At 40.0% G+C, this 15,471-nt stretch overlaps 1 protein-coding gene across 33 annotated transcripts in view; it reads left to right on the forward strand.

The window, feature by feature from the left end:
* The window catches only part of FHIT (fragile histidine triad diadenosine triphosphatase), a 1,561,686-nt gene that overhangs the window by 728,661 nt on the left and 817,554 nt on the right, over window positions 1-15,471 (forward strand). For 30 of the 33 annotated variants that reach the window (XM_069560458.1, XM_069560461.1, XM_069560472.1 and 27 more), the window contains one exon: window positions 88-206. In XM_069560458.1, coding sequence (XP_069416559.1) covers window positions 104-206 — 103 coding nt within the window. In that variant the 5' untranslated portion in view covers window positions 88-103. Of the gene's footprint in view, window positions 1-87; window positions 335-15,471 lie in introns of all 33 variants that reach the window. The other 3 variants (XM_069560486.1, XM_069560487.1, XM_069560488.1) reach the window with 1 other exon arrangement.

The following is a 15,471-nucleotide window of genomic DNA, read 5'->3' on the forward strand; positions in this document are numbered from 1 at the left end:
ACTCTGCTTTCTTTAAATTTGTGTATGATCTGAGTTTCTCAATGGAATTTGATGAATGTCCGTTTTCTACATCCTCTTCTCTTCCAGACTTGAATTTGAGGAAATGTCATTCAGATTTGGCCAACATCTCATCAAGCCCTCCGTGGTGTTTCTCAAAACAGAACTGTCCTTTGCCCTGGTGAACAGGAAGCCTGTGGTACCTGGACGTATCCTTTTTTTTTTTTTTTTTTTTTTAAGAGAGAAAACAGACCAAATGAACACAGCCATTAACCTCTAGTATTCGACCAAAAAGGTAAGCAAGGAATCCTCCTGTCTCCCCCTTTGGAGAAACCAGGTAGGACAATATTCACATTTATTCTGAAACCAGTTGGTGGCACCAGTAATATGCTTGATCAGTGCTGCAGAACTTCTGGAAAGGAGTTGCTTAGCAACTGTGGCTTTGGAGGTGAATTTTTGCATAACCTTTTCACTGTTGTGGCTGTGTAAATAAATAGGTGCTTCTAAAATGGATCCAATGAATATCCTTAGCACTTTGTTTTCAGGTGTCAAGTGTGCACTCTAATAGTAAGATAAGAGATTGGGTGACACGCTTGTGTTATGGAAGTAAGGTGTTACATGAAGATTTGAGACTGGCTTGGTTTCTTTACCTCTTGGAGATCATTCAAGCTGTGAATTTTAATTGCATTCAAACACATAAATATACTAATATATTTTATGTTAGAGTCTGAGATAGCATTTTCTCTTGGAAAACATCCCAGCTTCTAGATCATTGTCTGGTGCCATTGGTGGTGTGGGGTATTTTATTTCCCTCTGACCATCGATTTCAGTAGAAGCTTTATTCTTTGTGGTGGGAGAGGGAGAATTTGGTGAAATGCCCTGGAGAGTTATTTTTATGTTGTTGAAAGTATCACTCGTGACTGTATGTGGATGACATTTGTACTAACTCTTCAAAAATTTTGTTCCCCCCCCTACCCACCCCAACTTAATTTACTATGCAGAGGGCAGCAGACTATGAAATGTTGTATTTTAAGATCATAAGCATTTCCACATTGAGACATGCTTCTACTTTGAAATAAATTTCTTGGTAATTCTGAGTATATAAAAGTGTCAAGATTTTTTCTAAGAATGAGTTATATTTTTTTAAATGGGATTTTTGAAAATGCTTGAAAACTTGATGAATCATCTTCTTTCTTGATCATGTAACTACTAATAAAACATGCAGCAAAAGAAAATTGTGGTTTTTGTGGTAGACTCCCAAATTTCTTGATTTGAACTTTAAACCAAAATAAATTTCATAAATTTATAAAACTAATAATAATATCAATAAGCTAGTAAATAATATATATTTTTCTTAATAATATTTAACTTTTAAATTTATAAAAATATTTAATTTTATAAGTATATAAGGTCAGAAAATTTCATCTTCTGTTTATTAAAAAACTCTAAAAGGATGCAGGATGCTCCTATAAAATGACAGTTTTTAAGTTGTGTCACATTTTCATATTGAGTTTCTCCAAAAGACCTTGAAGTTCTTGAAATAACACAGGCATTTTATTTTCTCATTTGATTTTGCTGCAAGTCTGTGGTTGCCTTTTTCCTTTGAGGAATATTTTTTTAAGCAAAATGTCTAATTCCTGTGTCAAAAGTATAATGTTTAAATGCCATCTCTCTTTGGGTGTCAGTTTTAATTGACTTTTGTCAAAGAACTGAAGGAATTTGGGGTGAAAATGTGAATTTAGATGAACGAATCTTAATGCTTCGGACTGACAGAATATGAGATTGTAGAGCTGCACTTTTTAAAAAACGGTTAATAATGGAATAAACTTTGATTTTTTTAAACTCCTATATTAACGGTAAGCAACTTGATTTTTCATGGTCTTTTTAACCACCTCTGAAAGTGTGCTGTGTAAGACCTGGGTCATATATGTGTTTGAACTGAAATAGAGGTGTCTGCTTCAAGGAAAATATTTATAGTGAACAGTGAGCAGTTAGTGAATGATGACTAGTTTTGTTCCAGATGGCACTGAAATTGCCATTTTGAAAATGAGTCCTGGTTGATTATCACCTCGTTGCGTAAATGCCAAGGACAAGGGGAGCGTTGTATTAAAATCAACAACCTCAGTTTGTTTGGAAGGTAGCAAGAAGGACTCAGCTCTGTCCAAGGCTGAGAATGGTACACTCAGTGCAATCAGCGTACTCCGTAAAGCTCTTTTACGTCTACAGTGTTTAAAGTAATTTCAGGGGCAGTGGATAATGGATTCAAACAATCCTTTTTATATAATGATTCTGAAACTTTTTATTTTACTTTACCTTGGTAAACTCTCTTAGGTGACAATTGTGAGAAGAATTTTAATAAGTAACTCATTTGCTTGCGTGAAGTAATATTCTTTTGTCCTGTGATTTGGAAATTGAAACAGTGAATAGCTCTGCCTACTAGTTCAGTTCAGTTCAGTCTCTCAGTCGTGTCCGACTCTTCGCGACCCCATGAATCGCAGCACGCCAGGCCTCCCTGTCCATCACCATCTCCCGGAGTTCACTCAGACTCACGTCCATCAAGTCCGTGATGCCATCCAGCCATCTCATCCTCGGTCGTCCCCTTCTCCTCCTGCCCCCAATCCCTCCCAGCATCAGAGCCTTTTCCAATGAGTCAATTCTTCGCATAAGGTGTCCAAAGTACTGGAGCTTCAACTTTAGCATCATTCCTTCCAAAGAAATCCCAGGGTTGATCTCCTTCAGAATGGACTGCTTGGATCTCCTTGCAGTCCAAGGGACTCTCAAGAGTCTTCTCCAACACCACAGTTCAAAGGCATCAATTTTTCAGCACTCAGCCTTCTTCACAGTCTAACTCTCACATCCATACATGACCACAGGAAAAACCACAGCCTTGACTAGATGGACCTTAGTCGGCAAAGTAATGTCTCTGCTTTTGAATATACTGTCTAGGTTGGTCATAACTTTTCTTCCAAGGAGTAAGCGTCTTAATTTCATGGCTGCAGTCACCATCTGCAGTGATTTTGGAGCCCCCAAAAATAAAGTCTGACACTGTTTCCACTGTTTCCCCATCTATTTCCCATGAAGTGATGGGGCCAGATGCCATGATCTTCGTTTTCTGAATGTTGAGCTTTAAGCCAACTTTTTCACTCTCCTCTTTCACTTTCATCAAGAGGCTTTTTAGTTCCTCTTCACTTTCTGCATTTCATAAAATAAATGGTGAAATGGTTGCAGCAGACCATCACTGCCCCTCCTGCTCCCCGCCCCGTCCTCCGCAGTTCTCTACCCTGCCTGCCCTAAATAAGCCCCTTGTTGTGGGTCTTCTAGGTCTTCTGATTCTTTACCCCTGGACTTCCCCAGCCCAGCCTACAGCTCTCTCTGAGCCACAGCTCTGATGTCACCACTCTCCTATTCCTTTGCAAAAAATCACTGATGAATATAATGGATATCATTTTATTTGAGAATTGTTGTTCAGTCGCTCAAATGTGTTCAACTCTTTGTGATCCCATGAACTGCAGCACACCAGGCTTACCTGTCATTCACTATCTCCCAGAGTTTACTCAAACTCATGTTCATTGAGTTGGTGATGCCATCCAATCATCTCATTGTTCTCCCCTTCTCCTCCTGACCTCAATCTTTCCCAGCATCAGGATCTTTTCCAACTTGAGGATAAAGTCCAAATTTCTTAGCATCCCTTTAAAAGATTTTCATTATCTTAACTCACCCTCCCCACTTTCCAGCTATTTCCTTAAACAGGTGTTGTATTTCCCTTTACCTGCTGACTCCCACTCTTCCTCATGCTTCTCTCTTCACCTCGAGGTCCTTCCCTTCCTTTTCACTTGAACTAAAGTGCTTACTTCGATACCTGTCCTGCCCTCTTAGGGAAAAAAAACAGTTCCATCCTTTTTGTGACCCTTGATTCCTTATTCGCATGTTGATTTATTCAATGGTTTATTATTGAGCTACTCTCTCCCAAGCCTCATGCCAAACACTAATCCCAGTCTGCCCCAGACCAGAGCTGTGTTCATTTCTGTTTGTCTGTGTGGAGTTGCATTCCCGGGAAGAGGTGGGGGCGAAATCGGCTCTTAGTATGTCTCTTTTTCTTAGCACCCAGAATATTGTGTTGACTGAATTTAAAGTGAATCTGTAAACATCAGGAGCTTGTGGATAGTTTCAGTTAATACTGAGATCCTGCCTTTCCTGTATTCCCATGCACAAAGCCATGTCTTGTCAACATTTTATTCCAGATTTATTAGTATCTCATCCAGTTCTCCCTGCATGCTCTGTCAGTTACAGTTCTCTTTACTGTTAAGAGTGTCTTGTATTAAGTCTAAATGCAGTGAATGGACTGACAGCATATGGGAAGAGATTCTTTTCCATTTTTTTCTGACTGTGTTAATTGGCCAATGGACGAGTCTCTATTTTAAGGGCAGTATATTGCTATCTTGTTGTGAACTGGAAAATTCTATTTTGTGTTTGTGATGATTTCTTTTTTAAAAGAGTGTTGAGGTGGCCTCTGGGGAATGTGCCATTCAGAAGAGACTTGTAAATGTCATCTTTGAACTTGTGTCCTCTCTTAACATTTTGCTCCCCACTCCTCAACCTTTTTTTTTTTTTCCACTTGACTCACTGGCTCACTTTATACGTTCCTGAGGAGGAAAAGAACCGTCAGATCGGGGGCTGCAGATATGCTTTTGAAGCAAGACTGTTTGCTTCCATTCTCAGAAGAGCTGCTTACGTCCCTCTTCATCCCCACCTAAAGCAGACACTTCTGCTTGTTGTAAACAGTGTTTAAAGTTGATTGAATAGGCTTTGGCCTCTGTGGTGCAACACTCTGGAAGCATATGTCTGAAGGTCTTTAATCCCTTAATTTCCTGTTGCTGGAAAATGCTTTTCAGGGAGTCTTGGAAAGAGAACAGAGCATTTTGGAGGTTGCATCTTCACAATTCTGCAGCCAACGTTTTATTCATGTACTTGGTGCAGCCCAGCTATTGTTCGCGGCTTGAAAACATTTGAGTCAACGTGGTTAATACTTGTCTCCACTCCACTCCCCTTGCATCGGGCTGTGTCTACCTCTCATCTTGAGGTGAGCATGAAAAATGAATTTGAACATTAGTGGAATCCATTTGGGGACTGGGGCTTTTATTGTAAATAAAATTATTCATTTGTTACGTCCTGTAGTTTTCAGCAGACAATGTATTGATCTTTGAATTGCTATTCAGCATGGCATATGGGGCTCTGACATAAGGGGAACATGGCCACCTTTGTGGACAGGTTGAATGTGTTGTGTAATGACAGAAACAAACCTTGCTTGCTGGCCATACTATATTATACAAATCATTTGTCAACAGTTTACTGAATCTGTTATTAAAAAGAGCAGATTCTTCCAAGCGGGAGCATCACACACAGAATGTTATCAGGGCCAAGCCATGTTAGGATGATACATTGAGGACAGCCTTACAAAGTGTATTTGTGAAGAATTAGACTAGGTAACTTAAAGGACATTTCTGCTGACATGTTGGAAACAAAAGTTTGGTGCAAGGGAAATTGTGTTCTAAGGTCTAACGTCAATAGATAAAAAAGAAAAATCCAGCAATTGCCTTTTAATACAAAATTTTATCTCCCTAAGCAAGCAGTGTTCTGTTTTCAGGCCATTGCCATATTGAGTATTCTTGAAATAAAGGAACAGATAATAAAAATAGCTTCATTACTTAACCGTGCTTCTTACGGAATAGATGCTATAGATAAAAGTGCCCTTTTAGTCCTTCCGTAAAAATCAGAAATATTTGTCATTTCCTGAGTAGGTTGTAATCTTGTGAATTTCTTTAATTGTTCAGGAAACTGCAGTTATTAGTGATCTCATGATCTTTTCATTTCTGAAAGAGTTTCTTTTAAAACCTTCCTGTGCAAATAAAATGAGTGCAAGAACTATTTTAATATCTTTATTACTAAAGATAGACCTTTTTGCTCTTGAAATTTCCCTAAGCATATGCCTACCCCAGCCCCCCCCCCTCCCGCCACCGTTTTTGGGCCTGTTGTATATTACCCAGCTTAAAATACTGTAGGAGATGTGTTCAAAGTTGAGCATACACCCTTTGTCCTGAGCTGAGTAGTGGGAAAAGTTGGTTTCCTTGTGGTCATGTTTTTCTTGACTTCATTTGGCAGATTGTTGTGTCCAAAAGATCTGCAAACAGCAGTGATTGCTCAGAGTGTTCTTATGCTGTTTCTAAGGGAAAGGTTTCCGTATAAATGTGTGCCTACCTTTGGGTCAGTAGAGTACATTACCTCCAGCTTGAACAGTTTTTTACAGCATTCGTCAGGAGCAACACAGAAAGCTCTTCTATGTTTTCAGCGTGCACTAAATTGACTGATATCTTTTTTCAGTGTCCAGAACCTAGCACAGAGGATCCTGCCAGCCCCCATTACAAGACAAACCTTGTGTGTCTGTCATCTATCTTGGCTTGTCATCTGAGGAGTTACTGCTCAGAGAGAAAATACGGTTATCTGCTGTTTCTCGGGTTGGTAGTGAGCTCATAGTGTTGAGTAGGATTCTGGGGCTGTATGCAGGGGCAGTGGGCAGTAACTGCCACAGGTAGCGGAGTAGAAAGGCTCCTTGCCAAGACTTTTCCTCTCGGGTTTATTTCTCATTCTTGGAGCTGAGACTGGCATCTTTATTTTTTATTATAGACAGAATGATAGATTTGAAGGGTTTAATAGATTCTGTGTGTGTGTGTGTGTGTGTGTGTGTGTGTGCGCGCGCGCGCAATGAACATTTGAAATTGGATGGAGAAAAATGTGTGGATTTTATATATTTTGCCCCAGTGACTTCAAATAAAGGTGACTCACCCATGAAACAGTGTGCCTGAGGCGTGTACACACTGATCTCTAGACTTCATCCAGCCCCCTTCCTGCTGGCCACCATCTCTCCCTGGCTCCTTGCAGCCTACTGGTTGGTGAGGATACTGGTGAGTGGTGATTTTGTGGTTCACTTTGCCCCTACACTTCATCCCTTAGTTGTGACTATTTACCTTTGACCTTGACTGCTTCTCCATAATAGGATTTACCTTCTAGCTTCAGGACCTACTGTGAGTGGGGTGAGATGAGCTGGCTTGACCATGGTGATGTGTTTGAGGAGGAAAGTCCTGACGGCTTTTAAATCAGAGCTTTTAGGAGGTTTCTGTATTCTCTTAGAATTGCACAAAGCCCACAGAATTATTTTACAACCACAAAAAGATACCTTTGCCACCTGCCAGTCTCTCACAGAACATAATCCTATTAGTGTGTGTGTGTGTGTGTGTGTATGTGAGTGAGTTAGGGAACAGGAGATGCTCTGTCTCCAGCTCCAGCAAATGGTGGGATGATAATTATATGTGTTAAAATAACACTTTGAATATTCTTCATATTAATTGCAAAAAATGAATATCCTGTATAGAATGCCATTCCCCATTTCTATTTATTTCCATGTGAAACTTTCCTCAGGTAATTTTAAACTCTCATGGTTAACAGTGTCTGAACTTGTTCATTATATTCTGGGCATATTTTTGACCTGCTTCCCAGGCAAGCTATCAGATTGTGAGCAACAGGAAAAGGCTGGTCACGGTGTTGCCTGCCTTGCACTTGTAACAGAACATAATTGGAAGTAATGAATGGAATAATACATCATTATTCACAAGAAATGTCATGTAATTAACTCAGATAACACAAAATATATCCTAATTTCCATTTGGAATGAAAATAGATTTGTTAGAACATCAGTAGGCAGTGTAATGTTTATCCTATATTTTCATACACATATCAAAACTGTTAAGATCTATTGAATGAATATACATGGATTTTCCACAACACAATAAGTCAAGATGTCTTTCTTTCGCTAATAGAGTCTTATGTGTATGCCTTGTTTATTATATATACATAATTTATATATATGTTCCAGTCTTAGAATTAGCATAATTAATTTATATTTATTGCAAATTAATGATCTAATTTATTTACTTAGCTCCCATTTCCTTTCTCAAACTAATCGACTGAAAAAATAACTATAAATTTGCAAATAGCTCTTGGGCACAAATCCTAAATTGGCCTTATCCTCAGAACTCTCTGTAATAGTAGGTATCTGAACTAGTTTTGCAATCTAAATTGTTTTCCTGAGATTTCCGTTCCAGGCTTTAAATATGCCTCGAGTCTTGGCTTGGCTTAGGTGGACCCACAGCTGGGGATCAGGCATATGGCTGGATATCTTAGGCAGAGGACTTATTTTTAGATGCAGCAATTAATATGACACACAGCAGTGACCAATGTCCTAATGTCAGTGTATTTCCTGGAAGTTCTCTGCTCTGTCACAACACCATCCTGTTAATTTCTGCTTTGTGGGAAGATCTGGAGAGACCCAGGGGAGGAGGCAGAGAAGTGTGAGCAGCTCCCAGGAGGCAGTATGGGCAGAACTGTTACAATATTTTAATAGCAGGCATGGGCATGCCAGTGGATGCAGTCAGTTACAGCCCTGGTTTTAGAAATGAACACTGATAGGAGGAAGCTTCGTTTCCATCCTATGGCTCAAGCCTGATATTTGCTCTTAAACACCATGGAGACTGGCATATAATAGCAGAGTCACCAATGAATTAAAAACACCAAAATTCTTTCTTTGTTTTAAACGGCTGGCTTCCTCACAGTGGAATGGTAACTGCCTAACACCGTTATAGGGGAAAACTTAAGTGCAGCAGGAAAGGGTTGAGACAGTGGTTTCTTGGTCTGTCTGTCTCATGCGTGTGAATGTGGTAGGGATGAGTGTGTATGTACATGCATTCAACTTGCTAATATATTTTATTGAAAATAATGTCATAGAAATAAATTGATTGAAAGACGTTTTTGCTGTTGTCACTCTGTCATGTCCGACTCTTTGCCAACCCCATGGATGCAGCACACCAGGCTTCTCTGTCCTTCGCGATCTCCCAGACTTTGCTCAAACTCATGTCCCTTGTGTCGTTGATGCCATCCAACCATCTCATCCTCTGTCACCCCCTTCTCCTCTTGCCCTCAGGTTTTCCCAGCATCATGGTTTTTTCCTAATGAGTCAGCTCTTCGCATCAGGTGGCCTGAGTATTGGAGCTTTGATGCTGAAATTGAAATAAGTGAATTAAATAATATTTTATAATGAGCAATGCATTGTTGAGGTCGCTATTTTGTTCTATCCCCTCTGACCAGTTGGAATGGGAAGGCAGAGTCTCAGGCCAGTGTTGGCCGTAATTCATGGGAGTCAAGACTTCACCCAAAACTCTGGATCCTCATTCTGTTGCTCTTTCTGCCACTTCTAGTTGCTGTCCCATGTGCTCCAAACCTTTTTGTACCATTGGTTAGGTGTTTTGAGGAGTTCTTTTCCCTGGAGTCTTAAACATCCCCATTTTTCCTGCTTTCCAGTGCTACATTGTCGTCTGTCTACACTCTGTCATTTATAATGTTTGCTGCTATTTTGGTGTCTTGGTTGTTTGGCTGTAATCATCATCATTAAGGAATAAGGCTAACTTTGAGGACTTCTGAAAAACCTACGTGGCTTAAGCATGACTCTGCAGCACTGTGAGTGCGGGGCCAAACACCTTGCTTGGCAAGCAGGATAATTCACTCCCAGGTAAGGTGAGTCCAGGAAGAGTGAAATTCTGCTGGTTCTCTACATTTTCTCTTTTCTAATAGGTTTTAAAATGGCTGTAGTTACCAAGAGATCTTTTCATCTTCAAGATTTATTTCCAGTTCAAGAGATTTGTTGAGACTAAGAATTATCTGTTGAGTGGTAATACTTTAACAGTAAACCATGGATCCCCTTCCATTTACCAAAGATGATTGCTTTTGAATTTATTAAATAAGATGTGTCAAGGTAAAATGAATCAACAGAAATTACATTAAATTCTGAAGCATGTTTCTCATGCCAACATCTATTAATATGGTACTAGTTAGTATTTTCTATTCTGTTTAGGGACCGAATGACTCCTAGAAGCTTTTCAGTCATGGAGCTATAGCTGCAATAATGAAATTGAAATTCAGGGCTGGAACAGACATTGAGTGGGACTTTTCATATTGCCCTAGAGTGTGAACCTCAACAGAAAGGTTGACATCATTTCTGGTGAGATGACCATGTGTGAGCGATAGCCACACTCTCATGGCAGCAGCAGACCCAGACAGACCTGTTGAATCCCACCTCCATGCTCACAAACCTTGTAAGGGGAGAAGTCAGGGGAAGTAGAGAGCAGTGAAGAATGCGGAGAGGCTGTTCTCTTACCTCTTTCTGGAGTGATTATTCCTACCCCTCTTCCACCCCCCACCAAGTGTCATGTGCTCAAAGCCCTGAGCGGGGGCTTGTTTCATCCTTGGTGAAAGGATGCTGACATCTTGTTCCTTGGAGTGATGCTGGCTGAGCAGAACCTGCAGGCTGTGTTGACACTGCTATCTACGCAGTGGGGTCACAGTGCAAGCACAGGCTCTTTAGGACCATATAGCTTCCCCTTTGCCCTACAGAGATTAGGATTGCGCCCAAACATAGACCAGTGCTTGCTTCTCATCTGCCTATTTCTGAGCAGTGGGTAAGGAGATCAGGAGAGGTTTTTTGCAGGGCAAGGAGAATAATGTTCCTGAGAAGAAGATGGGAGCAACTTTTCTACTCCATTTCAATTGCCACAGCCCCTGGAGGAAACAAACAGATTCCTCCCCTGGTTCTTATAAAAACCCATGAATATCAGCAGTAGGTGCCACAAGGCTGGTCAGGTAGATTTGTTGTTCCAACTGAGGCACAGGCCTGTGGAGAAAGTGATTGGATCATAAACCGCTGGCAAAGTTATAAAGGGAGACATGACCATCCTTTTGTGAGAGAGTTCTCAGAAGCAGATAGAGTGAGGGTGGAACTTGAAGACCTTCAATCCTGTGAATCCTGAAACATGCAGAGACCACCATATTTGCAGAAACTCGGCAGATGGAACTTGGATAGGGCCAGGGAAACCTGCTCTCCACCCGCTGATACAGAACTCTGTCTCCAATCCCAGAGTAGCTCAGTCAGGAGTGGGGCAGAAGTTGGTAGAGAGCTCTAACTGCTCAAGGTTCCATCTCAAATCTGTGTTAGACAGGACTGGAAATTTTAATCTGAGATTGGATTGTTGGACACACATTGTAGGCAGGCGTCATCTCAGGATGGTCTTCCTCTCTAAGGTTTCAGTACCACATTTACTTTCTTTTTCTTTGTGGCATTAATCATGTTCCAACTTACTATGTAACTCGTTTGTGTCTCGGGCTGACCAGAATGCAAGCTCTGTGAAAGTCAGAATCGCTGTGAGGGGGGGAATTCCTGACTGCATCCCCATGTGCCTGGCATGTGACAGACAATCACTAAACATTTGTTCAATGAGTAACGATGGTTGACTATCTGAAATTTTTAGCTTTAAAACCTAAAAAAAGACAAGGGTCCTCACTTAGCAAGTAGAATAATGTGATAAATTTTTACACCTGTCAATTCAGTATGGTGGTTAGGAGCATCAGCTTGAATTTTTACACATCTCCATACATGCACACACTCACACGCGGATGCACAGTTGAAATTTATTGTTCCACAGTGCATGGCTTTGAAAGAGAAGACTAACAGGTGGTTTCAGCATGAAAAAAAAATACCTTCCCTCTGTGCACCCCAGCAGAGTGGCTGAAGATTTCTGTGTAGATTCCAGCCAGGACAGTGAAACTAGCCTTTCTTGGTTCAGCCCTATTTAATATCCTCCTAAATGTCACAAATTAAACAGGGTTTGGTATCTCAGCAGATGATGAACTTCAATTTCCCAAGATTTTTTCACCATCTTGTCTTCCTCGGGGAGTCTAGGGCAAGTGTGTATGCAATTTCTTCATTCCTTCAGTCAATTTTTATGGCCCCCTTTTCTTGGCTTCTCACACATACAGGTTGTCTTACATATATACTTATTTATACATCTTTGTTTCTAATGCATTCCTTTGATAAAGCCTTTCTTAAGATTTATTGTTATTTATACAGTAACCAGGGCATCACTGAGGCAGTTTGTCTACTTGGTTACTTCCTGAAAGTGTTTAGAAAATGACTTAAGTTGACTAATAAAGTGTAGTGAAATAGTAAGATTAAGTACTTTAAAAATAAGTGCAAACAAGTGAGAGTCAAAAAGAGAATAAGGAAAATAAGATGGAGCCAAAAGTGAACGTAGTACATGAAATAGATACCAAGTGTCCATAAAGCTGTCAGAGATGGGTTACAGAGTTGGCCCTGGCCTCTCTGGCACCAGCCTAAGGAAGGAGAAAGAGATGCTCTCCTTGAGGTAGAAATGGGCTGATTGTTCAGGAAGTGCAGAAACGTGACCAGCAACAGGAATCAGTTGTAGTTTCTGAGGCCCTTTCCTTATGAAAGTGATGCCAGAACTTGTAATGGAGAGCATCCTCAGCATATCCTTACACTGCCGCTCGCCATCTCCACCACCCCTGCCCACGTGTGCCTGGACCGGGCACGACCACTTGTCTACTTCCTTGTTTACACCTCCCAACCACTTCCCTCCTCTGCCCTTCAACCTAACATCACACAGCACCTGGCATGGGCTTCTTAACATAGATATTAGACCACATTATTCCCTGGCTTTAAGATTTTCAGTGGTTGTTTCTTTCGATTAGAATAACATCTCGAGTCTTCACTTTGGCGTCCTGGATTTCTGACCCTTGCCTCAGTGAGCTGTTTCAGCCACTGGGCTCTTGCACCAGCCTTGTCTTCACCAGGAGTGAGCTTCCCTCTGACCTTCGCATACATGCCTCCCCAGGTCTCATCTGCTCTGCCCCAGTCCCCGTGTTGTCACCTCCTCACAGAGGCCTTCTCTGACCCCACTGCAGAACTCAAGCCACGGCAAACAATGATCAGTGGATTAGAGAGGCTCTCTTCCTGTCCTGTGACCAGCATCACTGAACATACGGGGAGGAGAAAGACTCTACCTGCTGGTGGGTCTAATATTTTGTGTACCCTCTTCCAGTGCAGAGCCATTTATACTTGTTGAAACTGCCAGTGAATTTGGGACAGGGAGTTGGAGAACTGGTTTTTAGTCCCATTTGGAGATTCTAGTCAAGTGAGTTCATCTTTTTTTTTTTTTCCTAATCTAAAAATAAAGATAGCTTTCTAGATTAAAGCAAGATGATATGTAAGTCAGAAGAATGAATGGCTTTGGCTATGAAAGCATGGCATAATAATGACGCTTTTTTCTTTGTCATTATCCTGACACTTTGAGGCTAACCAAGGGCTTGGGATTGGATAAGGGGTGCCGTTTAATTGTGGCCCAAAGTTCATAAAACTGAAGCTTAAACCAAATTAATTTCTGGATTTCTATGTGAATGTCACATAACAATTGGAATAACCCCAAACCCACTTTTAAACTACTCAATTAAGAATGGCATTAAAATAATACCCAGGATTTAAAGTAAACCTGCAAAATGATGAGAATTTGACATTTTATGAGCCTTTTTATTTTTTTTTTCCCTGTAAGATGTGGTTAAAAAAATTATTTTCTACTGTCTTTAGTGCCTGGGAAGAATAGGTAAGTGAGCAATCCCAGGGTTCATTCATGGCTGAGAGTTGCTTTGCCGCTTTGATTGTTAAATCCTTCCAGGGTTTAGATTAGTCTAAACCAGGGGTCTGGATGCTCCGCTCTCATTGACTGTGACGGGACTTACTGTGTACATCTTTCTCCTTCACACAGCACTGAAAAATGACCCCCTCACACCACCTCTGTGTCTTGCTCTTTGAACTAATTTTAATGGATTTTTTTTTTCAAGTGAAGTGTCTCTGTACAAGCCTCAGGGCAATAAGATTGCTACCAATTTGCTGATAAGTAATAGTCCTTTGTTTTGCAGTGTTCAGCCTATACATGCTGGAGTGATTTGGGCCCAGAACTGACTCAGTTTATTTCCAGTGAAACTACTCTTTTCCCCCTTTTCTTTCTTTTCTTCATGTCTTTTTTTTTTTTTAACATCTCAGTGTCCTGAATATAATAATCAGTACACAGTAGGTATTCAGCACTCATGGAGTTCTGAAACTACTAAAATGTTCCTGAGAAAAGAGGTTAAACTATATTCAAAGCATTCAGTATTCTCATTGCAGTCTTTTGGTAACCAGCTAATGAATTGCTTGGCTAAATAAATGTTTTGTTTAAATTATGTCTCTGTAAAAAGCAATCTAGTTTATATCAGGTGTAACAGATTTTTAAATCTTGCATTTATTTTTTCTAATTATGAGAATATCTTTCCATTATAGAAAATAAAAACTATCCATAATCTCATTACCCAGAAACAACCCCTTCCAAAATTGCAGTTTATTTCTAATTTTTTTCCTATTTTTTGCATTTCTTTAAGAAAGATAAATATTTTATAACCTGATTTTTCAGCTATTATTGACATTTTCTGCTGTTTTAATAACACTGAGATTTTTATTAATGAAGTTCTAGTGTACCATATGGATCTACTATGATATTCAGTATTCAAACCACAGGTAAGGAATATTTTAGTGAAAGATCTTCGGTCACATTCCTGATAAATTTCTTAAACTGGAATCACTTGATAAAATGTTATGCAGTATTTAAGCTGACAAATATCCCCAAATTTGTCTTTTACCAGCAGCACGTGAAAATATACATCACGTGATAGTCTCTTCAACTTTGAAAGTTTAAGATGTGGGGGCTTCTCTTAACCTTTGCCAATGTGATAGATTTTACATATGTCATTGTTTTCCATTTAAGTTACTTAATTGGATAATATGATGAACTTTTCAGTGTGTTTATGAATTATTTTTAATGACTTAATTATTAGTGTCCTATTTGTGTATTTATTAAAACTCAGAGAGCTTCTAGGAATTAGCCCTCTCCCTGTTGTATTTGTTGCAAATATTATTCCTACTTTGACTCATCCTCTTCAGTTGCTTATGATAATTACAGAAATTTCAGGTTTTTTGTAGTTAAGCTTGTCAACTTTATCATTTGTGAGGTTTTCCAGTTCTTTTAAGCTTACAAAGCATTTCTATGCAGAGACCAGTTAAATATTTATTTTCTGCATTTAAAAAAAATATTCTTCTTCTTTTTTAGTCTACTACCACCAAGAATTTCATAGTACTTCATAGGCATGCTTTAAAAATTCACTTTATCTTCCTGGCAGCCCTTTGAAGGAGGTAGAGATTGCTATTCCCAAGTTATCAGTGAAGAGACTGGGGGTGGGGCACTGCATCAGATAGCCTCTTTCCAGAAGCAGACCTGTGCTTTCTTATTCTATAAAAAATAATACGAACGGTCCCTGACTGAAGATGGTTCAGCTTATGAGTTTTGGGCTTTCATATGGTACAAAAGTGATACACATTCAGCAGAAACCATGTTTAGAATTCTCAGTGTGGTCTTTTCCCAGAATAACAATGCGCTCTATCATGTTGCTGGGCGCTGGCTGCCACCACAGCTCCCAGTCAGCCATACA

This window comes from Ovis canadensis, chromosome 19 (assembly GCF_042477335.2).
Source record: "Ovis canadensis isolate MfBH-ARS-UI-01 breed Bighorn chromosome 19, ARS-UI_OviCan_v2, whole genome shotgun sequence".
In the NCBI taxonomy this organism is placed as follows: Eukaryota; Metazoa; Chordata; class Mammalia; order Artiodactyla; family Bovidae; genus Ovis; species Ovis canadensis.